This window comes from Felis catus, chromosome B4 (assembly GCF_018350175.1).
Source record: "Felis catus isolate Fca126 chromosome B4, F.catus_Fca126_mat1.0, whole genome shotgun sequence".
NCBI classification, from domain to species: domain Eukaryota; kingdom Metazoa; phylum Chordata; class Mammalia; order Carnivora; family Felidae; genus Felis; species Felis catus.
This window is the reverse complement of record NC_058374.1, coordinates 78,295,214-78,317,982: the sequence shown is the minus strand read 5'-3', so window position 1 is coordinate 78,317,982 and position 22,769 is coordinate 78,295,214. Positions and strand designations below refer to the sequence as shown.

Sequence of the window (22,769 nt, the reverse complement as noted above, 5' to 3'; positions counted from 1 at the left end):
GCCGAAGTTGGACACTTAACTCACTGAGCCACCCAGGCATCCCAGTAAATAATCTTTAAAAAGAGGAATTATTGGGGTGCCTGGGTGGCTCAGTCGGTTAAGCGTCTGACTCTTGATTTCAGCTGTGGTCATGATCTCACAGTTCATGAGTTTGAGTTCCACGTCCGGCTCCTCACGGAGTGTGGGGCCGGCTTCGGATTCTCTCCCTCCCTCTCTCTCTGTCCCCCTTCCCCCCCACCCCCCACCTCCAAGCAGAAATAAGTAAACTTTAAAAAAAATAATAAAAGAAATTTTAAAAAAAGAAAAGAGGAATTATCTAGAACAAGTACTTACTGTAGGAAGAACGCCACAGGCCCTGCTCTTCCCACGGCCATTGTATCAGGGAAGGTTTTCTGGGGAAAGGACTTTGGGAGGGAGAGGACAGGGCAGGCAGGGAACGGTTGGGCTGCTGGACTAGAAAAGTGCTGTGCAAAGGCCCAGGGGCAGGGGTATCTGAGCAGGGAGGAAATGGGGAGCCCATTTTAACCAGTGCCAACTGCAAATAAGGCCTTTGAGTGGCAGGACAGAAGTGCAGGACACTTGCTCGGGGCACCCAAGAAGGAGCCAGCAACAGTATCGAAGTGACATAATAGGGGTGCCCGGCTCTCTCAGTTGGTAGAGCATGCGATTTTCAGGTCGTGAGTTCAAGGCCCACATTAGGCATGGAGCCTAGTTAAAAAAACAAAAACAAAAACAAAACCAAAGTGACATAACAGTGTGGGAGCACCCCCACTGCAGAACTGGGAAGAAGGCATTTTGGAACATGGAGCAAAGGCCTAGAAGTATGAGTGTGTATTGCCCGGAGAATGGACCCATGTGGCCGGAGGGGTCTGGAATGGCAGAGCCTGAGGCTGGAGGAAGGACACACTGAGCCACCTCTGGCGCTGGGCTAAGGGGTTTGAGGCCCCCTCTGAGGTCAGGGGAGGGTTGAGTCTGTAGAAACCCCTGGCGGCCGTCCAGAAGAAGGGTTAGGGGGGAGAGACAGGGAGTCCAGACGTGGGGCCAGCCATGGTGGGAGGCGGGGGAGCTGCAGGTCATTTCAGACAGTGTGAAGGGGACTCAATGACCAGCTAGATGCAAGGAGGCTGCAAGAGGTAGAGAGACACGAGGACTCCAGGGTGTCCAGGCTGGGTGAATGGATTCTGGGGAGAGAAGACAGATGTTTTCTCTGGGCACATGGAGTCTGAGGTCTTGGTGGGCATCCATGAGGCCCGAAAGCATCTCATCTATCTTCTAGATTCTCAGGCACGATGAAAAGTGTGGCTCAGGTTGAAGTTGGGTCTGGTGTGGGGGGCCCTCAGGATGGACGTGAAGAGGCATGTGACCTTGGCTGGGCAGTTTCGGAGTGGTGGGGTGGGGGTGGGGGTGGGAGGTGTGGCAGGGCCCTGGGGCTCCTGCCTCTATCAGCAGGAGAGGAGCTGGTGAGAGCTGGCCCAGAACACAGGTCAGAGGGGCCAGGAGCCAGGCTAGGATGTCTTAGGAAGCTGTGGCTTCAGTGACGTTGAGCTCAGGTCCCCCACAGCTTCTTCAGACCCACCCGAAGGCCAGTCAGGGGCAGGACAGGGACTTCACCCTGCCGGTCGGTGCTCTCCACTCAGGGCACAACTTCTCTCCTTGGGGTCCCTCACGTCTGTTGGGTTGTTTTGGCCTCAGAGAGCATCTGCCCCCTCCCCTACTCTACCCAGCCTGAAGCACCTGGCCAAGTCAGAGCCTGCCCTAGGTCCTGCCCCAAGCCCTGGTCCTATTCTAGAGAGTCTTAAAAGTACCACTCTTCCTTCCTTGTCCTCAAGGCAGCCTGTGAAGGAGATGCTGGGTGCCCCCCCCACCCCTATTTCACACCAGAGGAAACAGAGATTGACACTTGACTCCTGCACCATCTGAACCACGGGAGGGAGGTGGGACCTGGACCCCCAGATGGACACCCCAGGCCTGACAGGGTGGGCGCAGAGACCCCGCCTTGGGTCAGCCTTTCAGACACCTGCCTTTCTCCAGCTGCTAATGGGTCCAGGCTGCATTTGAGGGTCCATGGAGGCAGCCCATGAAGGTGAGGAAAGCAGGGCGGGGAGGGGTTAAGGGAAGGGAAGGAGTGAGTCCTGCTGTAGAACTGACTTGCACCACACTCCTTGTCTAGCAGCCTGTTGCCAGGGCTGACGGACATCGTGGAGATCTAGCCCCAGCCCAGCATGCAGGGACCCCTGGGAGACAGCCTGACCTCCTGAGCCCTCTGGAAAGCACTCCATAGGGTGACCCCTCCCTCCCTTCCTGTCCCATCCCCTGGGCTCAGAAAGTTGAAGTCCAGTCCACACCCAATGTAGGCAGGCGGTGAGAAGGGGGCGTGGCAGAGTGGGCTGCTGCCTTTAAAGCAATTCCCTGCCCTAAAGACTTACTGTCAAATGTGCTGAAAATGTGTACTTGCTCAGTGCAGCTTATCTCAAGCAGGCGGTAGGCAGAGCCAATCAGCCTTGCTAACCTCCCAGGGGTGTGCGTGGTTTAAAAGAGGATGTTTGTGGGGCGCCTGGGTGGCTCAATCGTTAAACGCCCGACTCTTGATTTCGGCTCAGGTCATGACCTCCCGGTTCATGAGATCGTGAGATCGAGCCCCACATCCGGCTCCGCGGTGACAGTGTGGAGCGTGCTTGGGATTCTCTCTCTTTCCCTCTCTCTCTGCTTCTCCCCTGCTCACTCTCTCTCTAAAAAATAAATGAATAAACTTAAAAAAAATAAATAAATCAAAGAGGATGTTTGTGAATGAGAATGGTCTTCTGTTGCTGAAATCCCAGGCAGCCTTAGCTAAGTGAAGCAAACAAAATTTAGGCGGGTGAAGACAAATTGTGTTTATTTGGGGGGAAGGGGCAAGGGTAACAACTAGGCTAGTTCTCCCTACCTGGTGTGTCCAGGGAGGTGGGTTAGGGATAGAGAACCGGTACCCACCCCGCCGCCAGCGGTGTTCCTAGCCAGGGGGAGGGGAGAGGTGTGGCGGTGGAAGGAAGGAATCAGAGCATGCCCCAGCAGCGACGGCACCAGAAGTAGGGCCAAGAGGAAACATGGAGGGGCTGTTGGAAAGAAAGGGGCGGGGAGGAGAGTTTCAGAGCTGGAAAAGTGATTAGCAGCTCTGATGAAACCGATGTCAGCCCTGGCAGCCCCGGGGCAGCCCCCGGAGAGAAATAGCCGTTATTCGCGGAGGGCAGACAAAGATGGCCGCCAGCCGAGCCTCCTCCCCGAGAGGCCGCCGGATCACAGCGGGTCCAGGCTGGTCCAGGCCCTAGGACGGATGCCCCTCTAGGAGCTTGGGGGTGGGACCGAGTCTGCAGATAAAACGCTGGGAACCTGTGTCCCGGGTCCAGGCTCCCCAGGACCTTCTGCAAGAGTGGGGGAAGCCCAGCAGCCACCCCCAACCTCCTGGGGTAGTAGATGGGCCGTTTGATCAGTGAGTGTGTAAATTGGGATTTTATGGATCGCTTATTCACTGCTGGAGCTGGGGCCCCCAAATTCCTCTGTGCCCCAGAATGCTTAATCTACTCCAGAGCTTTCCCCTGGGAGAGGAGGGAGGAAAGCTCCCCACAGGCCCCCACCCCTCCTGCTGTGTCTCCTCCCAAGGCCCCAGGCTTTGTCATTGCAGGTTGAGCGGTTCAAATGTGCTAATACACTCCCTGGGGGCTGCTGGGCAATGGGACTTACCCTTCAGTGCTGTGATTGGCCAGAGAGACCATGGGAGGGGGGGTTCATGGCAGCAGCTGGGAGTGTGTGTGTGTGTGTGTGTGTGTGTGTGTGCATGCGCGTGCATGTGCGCCTGTTTGAAGGGAGGGGGCTGGGGGGTGTCCATCCTGCTCAGACCACTGGGCAGAGACAAAGGATCTTCATCTAGCCTGAACAGAGGATTAAGTCCAGAACAAGCTACCTGGTCAAGCTGGTTGGGGAGCCCACCTGTCCATCTTTCCATCCTCTTATTACATCTTGACGTGGTGGGGACTTACTCAGGGTGTGTTGAATGGCTGGATGGATGAGTGACCACATGAGTGACTGCATTTTTAACTGGGGCTGTGTCTGCTGGAATAATCCAGCACCTACAGACTCCTAAACCTCCCCCTAAGATTCCTGAGTACCCTCCCCCTTCCCTGAAATTCGCTTTAGCCCAGTCCCAGCCCACAGAGGCTGGACATGAGGGACAGGCCAGGCCTCGGGGGACACAACTGTGACCCCCAGACTCTGTTGCCATTTGAGAGTGCTTTCACTGTGGTCACGTTTCCTGCAGCCGGCCCCCATCTGTCCTTGGGATTTGATGAGGATGAGGATGGTAGGCAAAGGGGAGGGGTGTTGAGCAGCTGAGGGGGTGTGGAGGGAAGGAAGCGCAGCCCGAAGGGCCAGATGACAAACTGTCCTGTCCTACCGTCTTCTCTTCTTCAGCCTGCCCCTCCTCTCCTGCCCTGAGCTTGAGGACAGGGTGGGCTGGTGGGGAGGGGCCGGTCCAGCTAGTCAGCCCTCCCTTCCTGGCCCCTGGAGCCCTGCCTAGCCAGCAAACTTCCCAGAAATCCTAAGGAAAGGAGTCTGAGTCCCAGCAAAGTCTACCTGGAGACCCTAGGAAGGGAGGCTCCATTCAAGTTCAAGAGAAAGCTTTGGAGGCTCCGGTTGTAGTGGGAAGCACCCTGGCTGCAGAATGGAGCCCTGGCTGGGATTAGAGCATCGCTGTCCAATAGAACTTTCTGCAGTGGCGGGAATGTGCTGTGTCTGCACTGTCCGAAATGGCAGCCACTACCACACGTGACTGTGGAGCGCTTGGGGTGTGGCAAGAGCCGTTGAGAAACCGAAGTTTAAATTTAACTTCACTTTCATAATACATTTTTTATTTTGGTAATTAATAAATGATAATAAATGACTTACGTTTAAAGGTAATTCATACATTGTAACACATTTGAATTTGAATAGCCACCTGTGGCTAGTGGCTGTGATTTGGACAGCACAGGACTCAGGGCTCTGATCAGGGGTGAAGCCAAGCTCTTGGGTGCAAATCCCTTCCTGGCTGTGCGACCTTGGGTAGGGCTCCTCCCAGCATGAGATGCTCTCTCCCCAGACCCAGGGTGGACCCCAAGAGGTTAGGGAATCATCTGTTCCTGTGTATGGCTGCACTGCCCTTAAGAGGTCCTCGGACATGAGGGGGTCAAACCAACAGATCAGCAGACAGATCAATAGCCCAGGGTGGGAAAGGAGTGGCTGTACAGAGCTCTATACTTAGAGGCATCTTCAGAACTTCCTTGGTGGTGTCGGTCCTAAAGGTTTTCTGGAAGAGGGGGCTACGGGGCAAGCTGGAGCTGGAGCTGAACAGTGAGCCACGGACGGATGGAAGGGCTATGCCTGAGTGTTTGGTGCCCAGGCACCTTGGTCAAGGCTGGGGTAGGGAGGGGCTGGCAGAATGGGCTGAGAGTCCCAGCTTCCTCTCTTACTAGCTATTATGACCTTGAGAGAATCACTCCTTTTCGCTGAGCCTGCATTTCACCTTCTGTAAAATGGGGAGACTACGCTTAGCTGGCAGGCAAGATGTGAGGGTGAAAGCAAATGGTAACTGTGAAAGTTCTTTGCAAACACTAGAAGGCCGGGGGAAAGCGATGGTTTATCCTCAAGGACGCTAGGCCCCTGGACTGGCCTCTCAAGAAGACAACAGATGGTCGCAGCTTGTCTGTGGCCCTGACCGCGGACACAGGCAGGGATTTCTACACTCTCCCCTCCCCCCAGCGCGTGTGTGCGCACACACACAGCCCAGATGGGGGCTGCTTGGCCAGCCCTGCTCAGGCTGACCTCCTGCTGTTTGGCATTTGACATATGAGGAGTCCAGGGCCACAGCACACCCCCCTACACACCTCCCACCCCAGAGAGGAGCCAGACTGGCGGGGAGGCCTCACTACCTCGAGGAAGCAGGATCCCAAGGGTCCTGATCTCTTTACCATGTGTCCAGTGGCCTTTGATGGGAATTCCAGTCCCCCTTTTGTCCTCTCCCAGAGGCCTAACTTCGGGAAGAGAGAAGGAGGAAGATTTTTCTTAAAAAGGCTAGGTGGGGTCCTGGGGGGCTCAGCTGGGTGCCCTTCAACTCCAGCCAGATCGCTCTGGACACCCTTTCCCTATCCACTCCTGAAGGAGTCTCCCCTGGCTTTGCCTCCTGCCACCCTCACCATTTCATGCGGCTCAGATGGAGTTACCCTTTCACTCTTTCTTTGGACACAGAGGTGATTTCCGGCCTCTTTGCTCATCTATTGGCTCAAACATCCATCCATACATTGTATAGTCTATTAAAAACTTATTGTGTAGGGTGCCTGGGTGGCTGAGTCGGTTGAGTGTCTGAATTCGTCTCAGGTCGTACATGATCTTGTGGTTCGTGGGTTCTGTGCTGACAGCTCAGAGTCTGGAGCCTGCTTCAGATTCTGTGTCTCCCTCTCTCTCTCTGGCCCTTCCTGGCTCGTGCTCTGTCTCTCACTTTCTCTCTCCAAAATAAACATTAAAAAAAAAAAAAAAAAAAAAAAAAACCTTAATGTGTGCCCAGCGCTGTTCTAGGTGCTTGGGGGCAGAGGATGGAAGAGAAGGAAACAAATAGCAACACAGGAACTTTTAAACCATTGTTTCCCTGATCTCAAGGAACTTTCTAGTGGGTTCAGCAGAGTAACCAGTAGGGCGGATTATGGTGAGTGCTACAAGGAACAACAGGTTGAGGCGGCCAGTGTGTGATGAAGTGACAACCGTACAGAGACCTGAGGGTATGAGCGAGTACAGGTGGGAGCAGGCCTGTGTGGGGAGGCCAGTGTGGCCGGAGTGGAGGAGCCGGGGGAGAATGGCAGGAGAGGGAGAGCTAAGGGGACGTGGTGGGGCCCTGTGAAGACGCTGGCTTATTTTGGGGGGGGGGTAAATTCTACCCCCAATGTGGGGGCTCAAACTCACAACCCTGAGATCAACCCCGAGATCAAGAGTCGCATGCTCTACAGACTGCGCCAGCCAGGGCCCAGGGACATGGGCTTTTATTCTGAGAATGCAGAGAACGGAGAGACAAGGCTAGAAATGGGAGGTGGGATAGGAGGCTGCTGCAGGCATCCGGGTGAGAGATGGTTGCATTCTGGATAGATTTTGAAGCAAGGGCCAATCTGATTGGCTAGTCTGAGGCGTGAGGGAGAGAAGTTACAGATGGTCCCAGGTTTTCTGGCCTGAGCAACTGGTAAGAACGAAGCTGCCATTTCCTGAGACAGGGAAGACAGGGAAGGGTAGACCGACCAGGGCGGGGCTGGGGAGCTAGGGAGCGGTGAGGAAGTGAGAGGTCTGATTTCTAGACATGTTATTATGCCAGTTAAGTGTCAGGAAGAAGGTTGAATGTGCCAGTGGGGAGCGCAGGGGAGAAATCTAGGCGGAACCATCATGTTTAGGAATCCTCAATGTACCGACACTGGTCAAGGCCACGGGACTGAATGGGGTCTCCAAGGAGTTAATGTGTAAAGAAGGCTTGGAGGACAGAAAGGAGGGCAATGAAATAGGCTGAAGAGGAGAGGGGGTGGGCAGCCCAGTAAAGAATTTTCCGGAAGGAGGGATGATCTGCTGAGGCTCCTGTTGCTGAGGTGAGGACTGATCACCAATTTACTTATTTTTAAATTCTTTTCTTAAAGTTTATTTTTGAGACAGAGAGAGAGAGAGAGAGAGAGAGAGAGAGAGAGAATGAGTGGGGGAGGGGCAGAGAGAGAGGGGGACACAGAATCCGAAGCAAGTTTCAGGCTCTGAGCTGTCAGCACAGAACCTGACACAGGGCTCGAACTCACCAACTGTGAGATCATGACCTGAGCCGAAGTCGGACGTTAACCGGCTGAGCCACCCAGGCACCACTGGACTGATCACCAATTTAACAACGTGGCCTGCACGCAGGTGGCTGCAGTGCTGGGTGTGAAAGCCTGGAGGGAGGGCATTCAAGAAAGAACCCAAGGGGAGGAACCAGAAATAGTTGTGCGGACAACTCTTAAACTGTTTTGGTAAAAAAGGAAGCAGAGAGCAATGGGATGTAGCTGGGGGAGGGGGGGGGGATCAAGAGATTATTTTGAGCTTTCTTCCCTCCCCGCCTTAAAATGGGAGAAATAACAGTATGTTTGTAGGCTGATGAGAGGATCCTCTAGTGGGGAAAGGATTAAGGGGACAGTGGCCTAGAGCATTGACAGGGGATGGAATCAGTGCACAGGAGCAGGACCGTCCTCTGTTCTTGCTGCCCAGAGGGGCTTCAAGCAGGGCTTCAAGAGGGGCTTTGTCCAGCTTACCCAAGAAGGCAAAGCGTCCCTAGGACTGGAGTGGCCAGGAAAAGATGTATGGAAGTGGAGGCCCCGCCATGGCCCTGAGGATGGGAGAGGGTTGGTTGGCAGAGGGAGGGCATTTCTGACAGGTACAACTGTGTGGGCAACAGTCTGGAGGCCTGAATGAGCAGTGCTGATTTTTTCTAGATTTCTTTAGGTCCTGTGCGTGGAGAGAAAATCTGGCTTCAGAGAGGCCTGTGATGTTCACCAACAGTAAACAGGGAGGACAGGAACTTGCCCTGAGCCACAAAGGGAATCATCCCGACAGTAACATACCTGTCCAGACCATTCCCACTCCTCGAGCTCATGGCAAGTGCTCCAGTCCTCATCTTTCCGTGGACCTCCCCTTGCCCTGACCAGCTACAAGTTCTTCACCATTCTCCAGCCCAAGATTGAGCTTGGGGACAGGGAGGGAGAGTTCAGATCTCAAGAGCCGATCCTTGATCTCCAATTTACATCCTTGCCTGACCACAGTCTGTAGAGGTGGGAAAACACCAACCAGAGGGAGGAGGCCCCTTCGGACCTTGGCAGGCTACATCTCCTCCCCGGGACTCAGTGTCGTCTATACATACTATCTACTTAGGTGGGGCCTTGTGGGCAGTGATGGCTGAACCCATGTTGTCAGCGTTTCCTCTTCTCACTGGCCTCAAGTCCATGCACAGACCCCAAGCCTTCCATCCTCACACACGCATTTTAAGTGCTGCCCTGAGGGGTGCCTGGGTGGCTCAGTTGGCTGAGCATCCAACTTGGGCTCAGGTCACGACCTCACGGTTCGTGGGTTTGAGCCCTGCATTGGGCTCGTTGCAGAGCCCAGTGCAGAGCTGGCTTTGGATCCTCTGTCCCCCTCTCTGCCCCTCCACTGCTCGTGCTCTATCAAAAACAAATAAAACATTTAAGTGCTGCCGTGATCCCCCGGCCCACCAAAGATAGCCTGAACTGTCTATGAACCACCAGAATTCATTCTTTTCTTTTCTCTCTTCCTCCCTTCTTCCCTCCCTCCCTTTCTTTCTTTTGGCCATGGCCGCTTTTACCTTCTCTCTCCTGTTAGAGGATAGAGTCCCTGAGGGTGGGTCACAGTTCGACCCAATTTTGCATCTCTAACAGCCAGTTTGGCCCTCTGGTGGCATGAGAGTGTCTGCTGGCTCCGTGAGACCGCAGATCTGTGGACAACAGGCTGCAGCCCTAGCGACATGAAGTCTGGCAGCCACCTCTCTGGCCTCCTTTGGCTCATCCCCTAAACACATATTGAGCCCTGCCCATGCTAGGCCCTGTGCCGGGACCCAGGGGGGCTCCCCAGGCAGGGTTCTGGCGGTCCGGCTGCTAGGGGCTGCTCTCTGGCCTGGACTTGGGGCAGAGGTTCCTGTGTGGCGGGTGCAAGGCTGTGGCAGGTGACCAGTCCTCGGTTCCCCTCGTCGCCTCTCCCTCTCCTCTCTTGTTGCAGTAACTGGGGTTGGCACGAACGGGCAGGGGCAGGGCCCAGTAGTTGGGGGGAGGGAGGGGACAGCCCAGTTCAGAGTTCTGCCAGGCGGACAGAGATCCCCGGGGCACCAGTTGTGAGCAGGAGACAAAAAGCCTGGGACAAAAGGCCTGTGGGAGCCGTGGTGAATAGATTAATGAGATTTCCATAGGCGGCCCAACAATGGGATTCTCCACTCCAGCCTCTTTGTCCCAGGCTGAGATAATGGAGCCCGAGGAGCTTGCCCAGGAGGACGGCCTTGTGCCTGCTCCACTCAGGTCTGGAGCAGCCACACAGCTGCCCCTCCTCCCCTGTCCTGCCCCCAGCCCTGTCCATGGGTAATGGCATTTGGAATCAGAGAATTTCTGTAAGAGGCAGAGGGGTGTCAGGAGCCTCCTCAGGGAGTCGGAGGGGGCTGCTGGCACTGCGTGGTTGGGGTCCCCTCCCATGGCATCTTGTATAAAATTGGCTTGGAAGGGTTCCTAGTGGGAGAAAAGTTTGCTGTCCGCTGCCTCAATCAACTGTCCTTTGACGCCTGAAGAAAAGGAGGCTTAAAGAGGTTAGGTGTCTTGGCCTCGGTCACAGCAACCGTGGAGGTGTCCGCGGGCCTGGGATGCCAGGGTAGGGGTGGAAGAGGAGGGTCTACAGGCCTGTGTGAGGGAAAACACGCCCTCCCTGCATATCTCTCCTTTATTCGCACCCTACGTTGCCACATGCTCCACTTCCGACACCCACGTAGGGGTTTCCACATGGCAACCAGTTCCGTCACACCAGCTGGACGTCCTACAAACTGCACTCAACATCTACCTGGAGATAGCATCAGATCCTATCGGGTCAGGGCTCAGTCCCACGAGACTGCCCCACTTCAGATGCCAGTCGACAGTCCAGACTGTCACCTGTGCTTCTGACCTGTGGCTCTAAATCCCATGGCCCCCTCCCTCCTTGGGTCCGATTAATTTGCTAGAGGGGCTGAAAGAACACAAGAAACCAGTTTACTCACTAGGCCACCGGTTTATTATCACAGGGTGTGACTCAGGAACGGCCGGATGGAAGAGAGGCAAGCGGCAAGGTGTGGGAAGGGGTGTGGGGCTTCCAGGCCCTTCCAGCACGTCCATGTGTTCACCGCCCTGAAGGGATCCAAACCCCATCCTTTTGGGGTCTTGTGGAGGCTTCCTCACATAGCCACGATTGAATAAATCATTGGCTGTTGGGGACTGAGCTCCACCTCTAGCCCCTCACCCTTGGGTGGGGAGATGTGGGGCGTGATCCAAAGTTATAAGGCTTGTTCTTTGGGCAACCGGCCTCCATCCTTAGGTTACCTTGGGGCTTTGAAAACCCCACCCACTTTGCCTTCATGGCTCTGAAGCAATTCCAGCGACTGAGGACAAGACCATTCCATAAGGAAAGGTGCTACCATCGCTCTTACACTTAGGACATCGCAAGGGGTTTTGGAACTGTGAGCCAGAACAGTGGACACAGACCAAATGTATGTTCCTTATTATAAATCACACTCACTATCGCAGCCTGTGTCAGGCCTAATGCACCAGTGTCCTGGGCAACGGCCCATAGGGACTGAGACTGGTGCGTCGGTTTGGCCGTTTGTGAAGGCCCAGTCTCTCATCCATCCTGGAAGACTTCCTAAAACCAAGGGGGAGGAGTTTAAGGGATTCTTGACTTACCCTTCCATCCAGTAATTCTTGCCATTGCTATCAGTCACCTGTGAGTTTGAAGGCCGCACTCTCTGGGTGGAGTCCAATGGTGTTCCACCCCCCTGCGTGGAAGAGGGCCCCGGCGTCTTCAGGGGTCTGCAGAGATAGAGCTTCGTGACCTTACTTCCCAAACAGTGCAGCCACAGGGAGTTCTTTTTCACTAGGGTCCTAGCCAGTCCCGGGGGAGGTCACAGACCCAAAGAAAGACCTGTCCGCCCAGCCTAGGGGTGTGACCCCTAGGACCACACCTCCCGGGCTGTTTTGCGGTGAGGACATGAATCCTCTCCTGCTTGGGGAGCACAGGAGACTTGGGACCCCCCAGCAGGCAGGTGCTTCCAGCTGGATTTGAAGGATAAACGCAAAGCACATGAGGCACAGCCACATTCCCAGGCAAACACAGAAACGTGCTTCCACAGGAACAAGATGAGCATGACAAAGGCCATCACAGGGTCAGGTTCTTCTCTGGCTGGGAGAACCAAGGGCTAGACCAGGGAGGCAGTGCAGCCAAGAGTAAGGGCCTGGGCTCTGTGGTCAGACTGCTGGGGTCTGAATCCCGCTCTGCTATGTAACAGCTGTGTGACCTTGGGATGTATTAATCTCCCTGCACCTCAGTCTCCTCATCTGTAAAGTGGGGACAATGACAATAGTAGTAGTCTCATAGGGCCATTGTGGGGGCTACATAAGACAATGCACGGAAGCCACAGAAAAGGGGCTGGCTCTCTGAGCCTAGTGCTGGAGTGCTCTGGTGCTGATGATGGCACGAGGACTAATCTGTCATATCAAAGCTGGAAGGAATTTCCCTCACAGAACATTTTCCAAGTTCCTCCAACCCCCAGGGGAGTTATTCAGAGTCACTCAGCAAGGTTAGGCCACTGCTTGGGTTCTTAACTGTACCATTTATCACACAATTTTGTATCCTACATGGGACATATACATTTTATATACTTTACTTATTTATTATTCATTTTTAAAATTTTTACTTTTTTATTTTTGAGACAGAGAGAGACAGAGCATGAGCAGGGGAGGGGCAGAGAGGGGGGGAGACACAGAATCTGAAGCGGGCTCCAGGCTCTAAGCTGTCAGCACAGAGCCCGAAACGGGGCTCGAACTCACGGATCGTGAGATCATGACCTGAGCCGAAGTCGGATGCTCAACCAACTGAGCCACCCAGGCGCCCCGATACATTACTTTTTAAAAAAATGTTCATTTATTTTGAGAGAGCAAGAGAGAGTGAGCGAGCACATGAGCTGGGAAGGGGCAGAGAGAGAGAGACAGAGACAGAATCCCAAGCAGGCTCTGCACTGTGAGCGTGAAGCCCGATTCAGGCCTTGACCCGTGAACCATAAGATCCTGACCTGAGCCAAAACCAAGAGCTGGACACCAAACTGACTGAGCCACCCAGGTGCCCCTATACATTACCTTTTTAAATCTTGTGGCCACCCTTCAAAGGATATGTTATGCATTTTAACAGATGGAGAGGTTCAGTGAGGTCAGGTAATCTGCTCAGGGTCACATAGTGTCTGAGCGTGGATTCAAACCCAGGTCTTGCGGAGTCAGAGCGCACACTTACCCTAAGTCCCCAGGGCCTTTCCTTACTTCCAGCTCAGCTGATGCACGGCATTGGAGTGTGGCCTATGAACCTGGAAGGAGACCACTCCAGGTGCAGGAGGCTGAATGGCAGGAGCTTGTGGGCTGGGCCACAGGCAGGCCCAGGGTCACTGTGAGAAGAGGAGGGCTGTAACTGGCCTGGGGGGGGGGGGCGGGCAAGGAGACAGCATGGTCTCCCCCCTATCCTCCCCCACCCCACCCTTCTGAGTCAGGAAGGGGCAGAAGTCAAGGCTGTTGTGGGCGTGGGTGTGTCAGGAGGCACCCAACTGATACTGCCCCTAAAGCTTGAGACTGTGTCTATACACGTGGGCCTGTGGCTGTGTGTATGTGTGGGTGTTCCCAGCGGTACGTGTGTGCATGCGGGTATGTCCTCAGGCTCACATAGACCAGCACTCTCAGCCTATGTGCAGCTCAGGCAATGTCACCTCCTTCCCTTCCCTGCAAATTTCTGTCCTCTCATTTTCCTTGGGTTGGTTGATTGAGCTTACTCCTTGGGCAGTTTGTGGCCAGACCTTTGTTCTTTCCCTTGGAAGAGGTGAGAGGAAGTCTCCAGATGCAGTCTATGTGACTAAGTTCAGCAGAACCTGCTGACTCGGTCCTCTGCTCCCCAATGAGTGGTCTAAAGGACCTCTAGTAGAGGCCGTATGGTGAAAGAGAAGGGGCAGAGGGATGGGCTGGTAGCTAGTGGGGGACTTGGGGCCCAAGAGGTCTTTTTGAAGGTGGGAAAGAATTAAGCTTGCTGTGGGGAGGGAGCCAAGGGGTGGAGTAGTTCATTGATGGTGGCAAGGTCCCTACCGGACCGCAAAGTGGATGTAGATGTAGATAAAGGTGGAAACGGAAGGCCAGAGGTGAGGGAGCTGTGCCCTTGGCTAAAATGAGAAGAGAATTACCTGGAATGGAAGGGCCAGTATCTGAGGGGATGGAGGGGAGAGACCAGGTAGGTGGCATGAGCTGCCAGGGACAGGTTCCCTCTAGAGAGGGACTAGGAGCTGCCTAAAAGGGGCGAAGCCCAGAATAGGATAGTAGGTGTGAGGCTGGGAGGACAGGTTTGGAGAGCTGGAGGTGGGTTCCCTGAGTCCACAATTGCTGAGATGGAGAGGTTCGGTGATGACCAGGGCCTGAGTATGCTGGTCTTGAGGGTAAGGCCTTGAGTGGAGATTGCTGCAGGCCAGGGCAGGAGCTGAGTGAGAGGGGCAGGGAGGACACCATTGTGACAGGAGAGGAGGGGAGCAGAGGGTTTGGGAAGGGGCAAAGGAAGTTTTTCGTAAGTCCAGATCCAGAGCTTTCCTTGCTGTGTCTCTGTCCTCCTGAGAGGGGCCCTGCTTTTTCCCCAGCATGCTGTGGCGGGGGGGGAGGGGGGGGTAAGTGTGATCAAGGTCAAATCTCCTTTTCGATATTAAGAAGACAAAGCACAGATAACAGAGAATAGAAAAACAAACAGGTTTGGGGTCCATGTCACAACATAGTATTTGCATTGGTAGAACCTTGAGCTTCCATCATCATATAACCCTGCAAACCAGAACCACTTGTGATTTCTGATGTCGCAGGACATTACCCCCTCTGACACTAGGTAATGCCTCTGTTCTCCAGAGACCCCTCTCAGCAGGGGCTGGAGAGATGCGTATCTGCCCTCCAGGGACCTCATACTCAGTTCTGCCGTCTCTGCTCTGAACCTCTTGCCACTGGTGGCCCGGCTCTCCTCTCCACCTCAAAGAGGTCTACTGCCCTTAGGGCGGTGGGAATAAGAATACAGTTTTGGTTTTTTTTATAAGGTTTTCTTTTTTTTTTTTTTTAACGTTTTTATTTTATTTTTGAGACAGACAGAGCATGAACAGGGGAGGGGCAGAGAGAGAGGGAGACACAGAATCTGAAACAGGCTCCAGGCTCTGAGCTGTCAGCACAGAGCCCGACGCGGGGCTCGAACTCATGGACCGTGAGATCATGACCTGAGCCGAAGTCGGACGCTTAACCGACCAAGCCACCCAGGCGCCCCGAGAATACAGTTTCACTTTCAAACAGTGTCCTGCTGACAGCAGGTCCTAGCCGTCGGAGGTGGTGACATCAACAGAGGTTGTGCTGCCAACAAGCAGCTGCAAGAAAGGGCAACTGAAGAGAACCCCAGAGCCACCTGACGATCTGCAGCCTTTTCTACCACTCCCCCCCCACACACCCACTTACAAGGCTCTGGTGACCCAACTTTCCTTGGTACCCCCTCCAGGCTTGCAGTTTATAGAGTTATGCAGGCTGCACATTGAACACAAGCCTTTCTCAAGGGGCATGATTCACCCCATGGACACAGATTTGTAGATTATGACAACTTTCCGGAAGGTGGCAGTAGAGTGTCTTGAGGAAGGGAACAGGGCGAGTAAGCTAACAGAGCCCTGTCTTTCTGAACGCATTGTGCTGGAACCTTCTGGCCTGCCTGGCCAACTTGGTCCCTCACCCTTCAAGGTCCAGTAAAGACACCACCTCCCTGCTGAGGTCTTGTTAGCCAGGCGCGGCACATCTCCCTGAGCCCCAGAGCCCCTGGCATACACCTCTGTTTTCCCACCTCATAAAGGATGTGGTCTACTTGTCTAAACCTTTCATTCTGCCCCTTTGCCTGGCACAACACTTAGTATTCGTTCAATAAAAATTTGAAGACAGAATATTGAACCTGTAAGTTTAACATGTCTTATCAAAAGCTTAGGTTTGAGAAATAATCATTATCAAAATGGTCTCTGGCATGGCATGGGCCCATTTCACCTTTGAAATTTAACCCTCAGATCAGGCCAGCCCATTGGAGACATGTGCCTGGGAAGAGTTGTTCCCCTGGCCCTGAATCCTTTACCAACCAGTGTTCGGCTCATGCCTTGACCGGTGCTCAGGACTAGGGTAAGAAACTTGTGGGGGACATTTCTGCCATGTTTATGGCATGGCTAAGAGGACACTATTACATCTCGCAGGTCTGCTTCCTGAGGTCCATGAAAAAATGTTCCAAGATTTCTATGCCAGCAACGTTTTTGCTTCTTTTGAGTATGGTTGGTGCTCTTTGTTTTGCAACGTGTTTTCGGTTGCTGGGAAGCTCAGAAACAAATCTGTGGCGCACTTTCCATGACGTGTACTAACTGTCCCCCCTCTTCTCTGGAATGTGATTTGTCTATTCTAAATAACGCTTCTGCATTGTGGTGAAACACATTTGGGGAATGAGGCAGGTGGCAGTGCCTGCCTGGGCACACAGCGAGCGTGTGCAGGGATGGGTCTGGAACCCAGGTGCTCTGACTTCATGAAGCAGAGACTGAAACTAAGCGGAAAGGAAGTGAACGCTTCTGGGTCAGCCACTGGGGTTTCCTAAGGACCATGAGACACTGACTACAGACGCTGGAATCTCTGACTTCCGGCCCAAAGAGGGCCCTGGAACCTCGGGGAGGGCTGAGGTGCACAGAGTACCCAACTGCTGGGCCACTCTTCTTTATACAAACCCAGTGTTTCTGTAATGCCTAGCGCCTGTAACATGTATTGCTTGAGCCCCACCTGGATTTGACTATTCCCAGGGGTGGGGTGTCTCACCCATCGACTGACCATTGACTCCTTTAGGGCTGGAAGTAAGGACCAGGTGTTCTAGAGGGCAGCGCTCCCGTGGCTGGGACAAAATCATCATCATATTGCCTTTAAGGTGAAGTTAGGGTCAAACATATCGTTTCCAGATCTCTCTGAGGAAAGTATTTTCAGAGAACTTTAATCCTGGAACGTGCCGGGCAAGGCAAGTACTGTGTAGCTGGTGCCTGGAGAAGGGTGGCCCGGGAGGGTGCAACGGTGGGTGGTGGAGAGCAGCCCGTTCCAAGCTGCCATCCAAGCCGCCTGGCCTGTGGCTGGCGGGTGGTGGGTCCTCAGAGGCTCTGCAGAACCTCTCTAGGCGCTTCTCTCTCTCTCGCCCGCAGCTCTGTCGAAGATGCACTGGACACCGGAACACGCCCAGCCCCTCAACCAGTGGCCAGAGCAGCACCTGGACGTCTCCTCCACTACCCCGTCGCCGGCCCACAAGTTGGAGCTGCCCCCTGGGGGTCGCCAGCGCTGCCACTATGCTTGGGCACACGACGACATCTCTGCCCTCACGGCCTCCAACCTCCTCAAGCGCTACGCGGAGAAGTACTCAGGGGTCCTGGACTCGCCCTACGAGCGCCCCGCGCTGGGCGGCTATGGCGACGCCGCCTTCCTCAATGGCGCCAAGGGGGACCCCGAGCCCTGGCCAGGGCCCGAGCCCCCCTACCCCTTGGCCTCACTCCACGAGGGCCTCCCGGGAACGAAGTCGGCCAGTGGGGGCGGCTCCGGGGGCCTCGGGGGCTCGCCGGTTTTAGCCGGGAACCTGGCTGAACCCCTCTACGCCGGCAATGCGTGCGGGGGCCCGTCGGCGGCGCCCGAGTACGCGGCGGGCTACGGCGGGGGGTACCTGGCCCCCGGCTACTGCGCGCAGACGGGCGCCGCGCTGCCCCCGCCGCCCCCCGCCGCGCTACTGCAGCCCCCGCCTCCGCCGGGTTACGGCCCGTCGGGGCCTCTGTACAACTACCCCGCGGGGGGCTACGCCGCTCAGCCCGGATACGGGGCTCTCCCGCCGCCCCCGGCCCCGCCCCCGGCCCCCTACCTGACCTCCGGCCTGGCGGCGCCCACGCCCCTGCCCGCGCCCGCTCCGCCCCGGCCGGCGCCCACCTCCTACAGCTTCCAGGCGGCCGCTCCCGGCGCCGAGGCCGGCGTGTCGCTGAAGCGCAAGGCGGCCGATGAGGGCGCGGAGGGCCGCTACCGCAAGTACGTCTACGAGCCGGCCAAGGCCCCGGCGGCCGACGGCGCCTCCTATCCCGCAACGGACAACGGCGACTGTCGGGGCAACGGGTTCCGGCCGAAGCCGCCGGGCGCCGCGGAGGAGGCGTCTGTCAAGTACGGTGGCGGCGTCCCCCTCAAGGTCTTGGGCTCTCCCGTCTACGGCCCGCAACTCGAGCCCTTTGAAAAGTTCCCGGAGCGCGCTCCGGCGCCGGCTCCCCGCGGGGTCTTCGGAGTGCCGTCGGGAGAGCCCCCCAAAGGCGTGGACCCGGGGGCCCTGGAGCTGGTGACGAGCAAGATGGTGGACTGCGGGCCCCCGGTGCAGTGGGCAGATGTGGCAGGCCAAGGCGCGCTCAAGGCGGCGCTGGAGGAGGAGCTGGTGTGGCCGCTGCTCAGGCCGCCCGCCTACCCTGGCAGCCCGCGCCCGCCGCGTACCGTGCTGCTCTTCGGACCGCGGGGCGCGGGCAAAGCGCTGTTGAGCCGCTGCCTGGCCACGCAGCTGGGCGCCACGCTGCTGCGCCTGCGCGGAGCGACGCTGGCCGCGCCCGGCGCCGCCGAGGGCGCGCACCTCCTCCAGGCCGCCTTCGCGGCTGCGCGCTGCCGCCCGCCCGCCGTGCTCCTCATCAGCGAGCTGGACGCGCTGCTCTCGGCTCGGGACGACGGCGCCGCCACCGCGGGCGCGCTGCAGGCGCCGCTCCTGGCTTGCCTGGACGGCGGCTGCGGCGCGGGGGCGGACGGCGTGCTGGTCGTGGGCACCACCTCGCGGCCCGCGGCCCTGGACGAGGCCACCCGCAGGCGCTTCGCTCTCCGATTCTACGTGGCGCTGCCCGACGGTCCTGCCCGCGGGCAGATCCTGCAGCGGGCGCTGGCCCAGCAGGGCTGCGCGCTGAACGAGCGGGAGCTCGCGGCCCTGGTGCAGGGCACCCAGGGCTTCTCCGGGGGCGAGCTGGGGCAGCTGTGCCAGCAGGCGGCGGCCGGGGCGGGCCTCCCGGGGCTGCAGCGGCCCCTCTCCTACAAGGACTTGGAGGCAGCGCTCGCCAAGGTGGGCCCTAGGGCCTCCCCCAAGGACCTGGACTCGTACGTGGAATGGGACAAAATGTACGGCTCGGGACACTGACGGCGCGCCGGGAGGTCGCGGGAGCAGCCGCCCCTTCCTCCCAGCCCTTCCGTCCGGGAGGGGGATGTCTTTAACCAAACCGGGCTGGGAGGGTGCCGGAGTGATGAATGTGGGCTGGGGGAGGGGCGGGGCTGCCGGTGGATTTTTTTTCGTAGGAAGGAAAATGCTTCTGCTAGGCAGATAGATGCCATATGCGCTGTGTACTCAGGTTTTTCCTATTTATTGTGGACGGGAAGCTCGCCATCTCTGCCCAGCCGACGGGCCGACCCGGGATGGGCTGGCACCCGGGGCCTAAGGAACTCCTGCGCCCTCTCCACAATCCTTTTGTCTCCTCGCGCTCTGAATGCGCCCCCCCCCCCTCCTCCCCTTTCTCTGCATTCGCGTAGTTTTTTCTCTCCGTGGCTTTGTCACTGCTGACCTGTCCCTCATATGCCGGCCCCGTTTCTCTTTTGCTCCTCCCTCCCCTATCTCTCCATCTATCACCCTCTGTGCTTCTGTCTCCATCCCTTGCTCTCCAGCCTGTTTTCCCTTGGTCCTTCTCATTCAAAGAATGCAGTCAGTGTCCCTTTGCAGGAGATCTGGAAGTCCGGGGCTGAGGAGGAGGGTGTGGGGAGTTCCCTCCCACCCCATTATCCCTCACCCAGTTGTATCCTTGGGCCTTGGGGGGTGGGGGAAGGCAAGCAAAACAAACAAAACAAAACAAAACAAAAACAAAACACCCAAAGAAGGGTTTTTGTTTGTTTGTTTGTTTTTGAGGGGGATGTCCCAGAAATGTAGCTTGTTTAATATTTTAGGCCTCTTATTTTTGTAAGATGTGTAGAATTTGCTGTTTTTCGTTTTATTTTGACAACTCAGGAAGAAACTGACCTCAGAAAGAATGTTAGACTTTGGCTGCTCTCCTGTGTGTTCCCTGCCCCCCCACCCCTCCCGAGGAACAGATTCTCCCAGAAGACTCAGAAAGTGAAACTTGTGGGTAACGGGAGAGGAAGGCCCAGAGCCCCACGGACACCCCTGCTCTTCCTGGGACAGAAGCGGAATGTATTTCTAGGGCTTCCTCCCCAGGTCCAAGGTTGTAGGCAGGGGTGTGGGGGAGTGGGTTGTGGGATTTGAGAGGAGGTAGGTCCTGTTGCTCTCCCCCTGAGCCCCACTCTCCAGCTTAGTGTTTGTTTCTTTAGGGTTATCCAGAGGGAGGCCCTTGCCCCCCCTGTCCCAGATCCAGAAAGAGAGGACCCAAATGGGAAGGCGTCCGAGGCAGAAAGTCCCCAGAGTGGTCATCTCACCTGGCCCTTCCCTAGGCAGAGATCTTCTATAACTTAGGATTCCCTCGGGAGAGAAGACCGTGTGGCCACGAGTCTGGCTGGGCACAAAACTGACTACAGACTCAGCTTCCCTGTATGTTGGGAGGCTCCAAGGAGGAAGTAGCACCAATTACAGAAGGTTCTGTGGGGAAGCGGGCCTGTCCGGTTCTCCTAGGGTCCTCGGTTGGGAGCCCCAGGGGCTTCCAGAGGGTGAAGGGGATGGGCAAACTGGTTTTCCCTGATGCTAGGAGTTTCCCTGATGCTAGGGTGGGAGTCCCACCCAAACTTTCCACCAGAAGCCAGCCTCAGGGAGGGGGCCGGTGCGGGGGCTTCCTTGTGAGAAGAATATTCCTGTCCTTCCCAGCAACTTTCCCTTGATAGGGCTTCTCTCCCTCAGGGAGCCCATTTCACCACTCTGACCTTTGGTCCAAAGCAGGAGGCAAGCCCTCACCCTACCTCTTCTCTCTCCCACCCCAGCCTCCCTCCCTGTTCCCTGCTCACCCTTCCAGCTCCTCCAGTCTCTGTACCATCTCCCACTCTCTGCTGGAAGGGTGTCCACAGGGGACATTTCAGGTGCCAAGGTGCCGAGGGCCTGTGCTGGCCTAGGGCTGCTAACAGGAAAGCTGCTCTGTTTCTCCCCCACCCCCCGCCTTTCATCCTTGGTCTTTCTGGCCCTCCTCTCCTCGGAGCTGGCTGACCGCAGGGCTTTGGTGCCTCAGCAGCAGTGGGTTGCACTGCTGTAAAGGGCCCTTTGGAGGGTGCAGGGCGTGAGAAGTTTCTCTCAGGTGTGTGTATGTATATGGGGGTGGGGGTGGAGGGCCCCGGGGGGTGGGGTTGGGATCTCAGCCTTCCCTTCAAGAGGCAGGCAGCTGGGGGTGGGGGGAGGAACTCACTGAGACCCAGGGCCCCCACTGCCTCCTCCACTGGCCTTGGGGAGCTTTGCACAAGGAGACAGCCCCCAGTCTACTAGCACCTACCTCATGGGCACTGGGGCAGGTGGGGGGAAGGGCAGGTCCAGCTCTGGCAATGTTGGGGGGGGGGCATACCAAAGAATCCAGGGGCACGGATGTGGGGAGGACAGACTCGGCAAGCTGGTCCTCCTCTTCCTCTACCCAGACTGGGGTTGGGTTCCTCTCCTCCAGCTGTAACCATTTCTACCTCATTTTGCTGCGTGTTGTACATGGACGTATTTATCTCCTGTCTGATGATGCTCTGCAGTTGTGGTCTGTCTACCTCAGAAGAGACTGTATTTTAAAAGAAAGTATTACACAGTATTAAAGCGATGACATGTGGCTTCCAGAGAATTTCTTGGGGGCAGCAGGATGTGGGGAGCCCTTGGGGAATGCTTGGGCATCCGGGGCTGCCGGGCATGTGGTCCTGTGGGCGTTTCTAGTCCTTCAGCAAACCATTACTGTGGGTCTCCCGTTCCTCATTTGGGCACAGCAAGTGCCTACCAAGTATTGGGCGCTAAGGCCACCAGGTGAAAAGCCCCTGGATAGGGAAGGCCCTCCTGTAGTTATGAGCTCCCAGAGGCTCAGAATTGGGGCTGACTCCTATCTGCAGAGCCCCAAGGTATGAGGGGAAAGAGGGGCTCACACGTTTGGTGAACGAGTGAATGGATGAATAAAGGAATGCTTGGAGAAAAGGGGGCGGCTTGAAGAGGAAGGTGCGCCCAGAATGTGGACAGCGGCCCTCATTGGCTTGAGCTAAGATCAGACTTGGTTCTTGGAGGGAGGGAAAGGGGGCAGAGGGCAGGCTATGGAAAGGGCCTAGTTCCAGTCTTCAGGGTCACGTGGGACCCTTTGTCCACCACCATCTGTCAATTCCCAAACTCTGTCTTTGCCAGCTTATCATAAACGGAGCCTGAGAAAACTAGGAAGGAAGGAAGACCTTGCTGAAAAAGTTGTACGTAGATACCTGTCAGAGGTGCGGACCTACAGTTTCCTGAGGTCCTTGAATGCTCTAAGCAAAATTATTGAAAATGCACCCAAGTGCAAGGATTACATGTGCACAGGGGCTCAGGGCTCAGGGCCACCCTGGGCTTTCAGGAGGCAAAGCAAGCCCGAGGGGAGAGCCTGCAAAGCAGTTTCCCCCGTAAGAGAAACAATTGTGTGCCTGGATAAGGGGGGCTCTAGGGCATTGCCCCAGGACTCAGAGACCAACCCGTCTTGGCCCCTGGAGGCCTAGGCACTGTGCAGACACTGTGTAGCCCTGAGGATACAGAAATGGTTAAGCACAGCTGCTGTTCTGGAGAGCCCACAATACAGGGTGAGAAAAGCTCAAAAATGGATTATTTGATTATTATTATTTTTTAAGTAGGCTCCACACCCAATGTGGGGCTCGGACTCAGGACTCTGAGATCAAGAGTCACACGCTCTACTGACTGAGCCAGCCAGGCGCCCCCACAATGGATCATTTGAAAATACAACTGGAAAAAGCTGCTGG

General features: G+C 56.1%; 1 protein-coding gene and 1 long non-coding RNA gene across 2 annotated transcripts in view; one reads left to right on the top strand and one right to left on the bottom strand.

Moving 5' to 3' along the window:
- FIGNL2 (fidgetin like 2) overlaps nucleotides 1-21,616 on the top strand; it is a 32,013-nt gene extending 10,397 nt beyond the window's left edge. The window contains exon 2 of the mRNA XM_023257088.2: nucleotides 17,036-21,616. Coding sequence (XP_023112856.1) covers nucleotides 17,047-19,026 — 1,980 coding nt within the window. The 5' untranslated portion in view covers nucleotides 17,036-17,046 and the 3' untranslated portion in view covers nucleotides 19,027-21,616. The remainder of the gene's footprint in view (nucleotides 1-17,035) is intronic.
- LOC123386598 lies at nucleotides 10,790-14,987 on the bottom strand. The gene is made up of 2 exons (XR_006600715.1): nucleotides 13,078-14,987; nucleotides 10,790-11,603 (listed from the first exon to the last, which is right to left on the bottom strand). It is a non-coding gene; the product is annotated as an uncharacterized LOC123386598 (long non-coding RNA).
- Nucleotides 21,617-22,769: the final 1,153 nt, after the last annotated feature.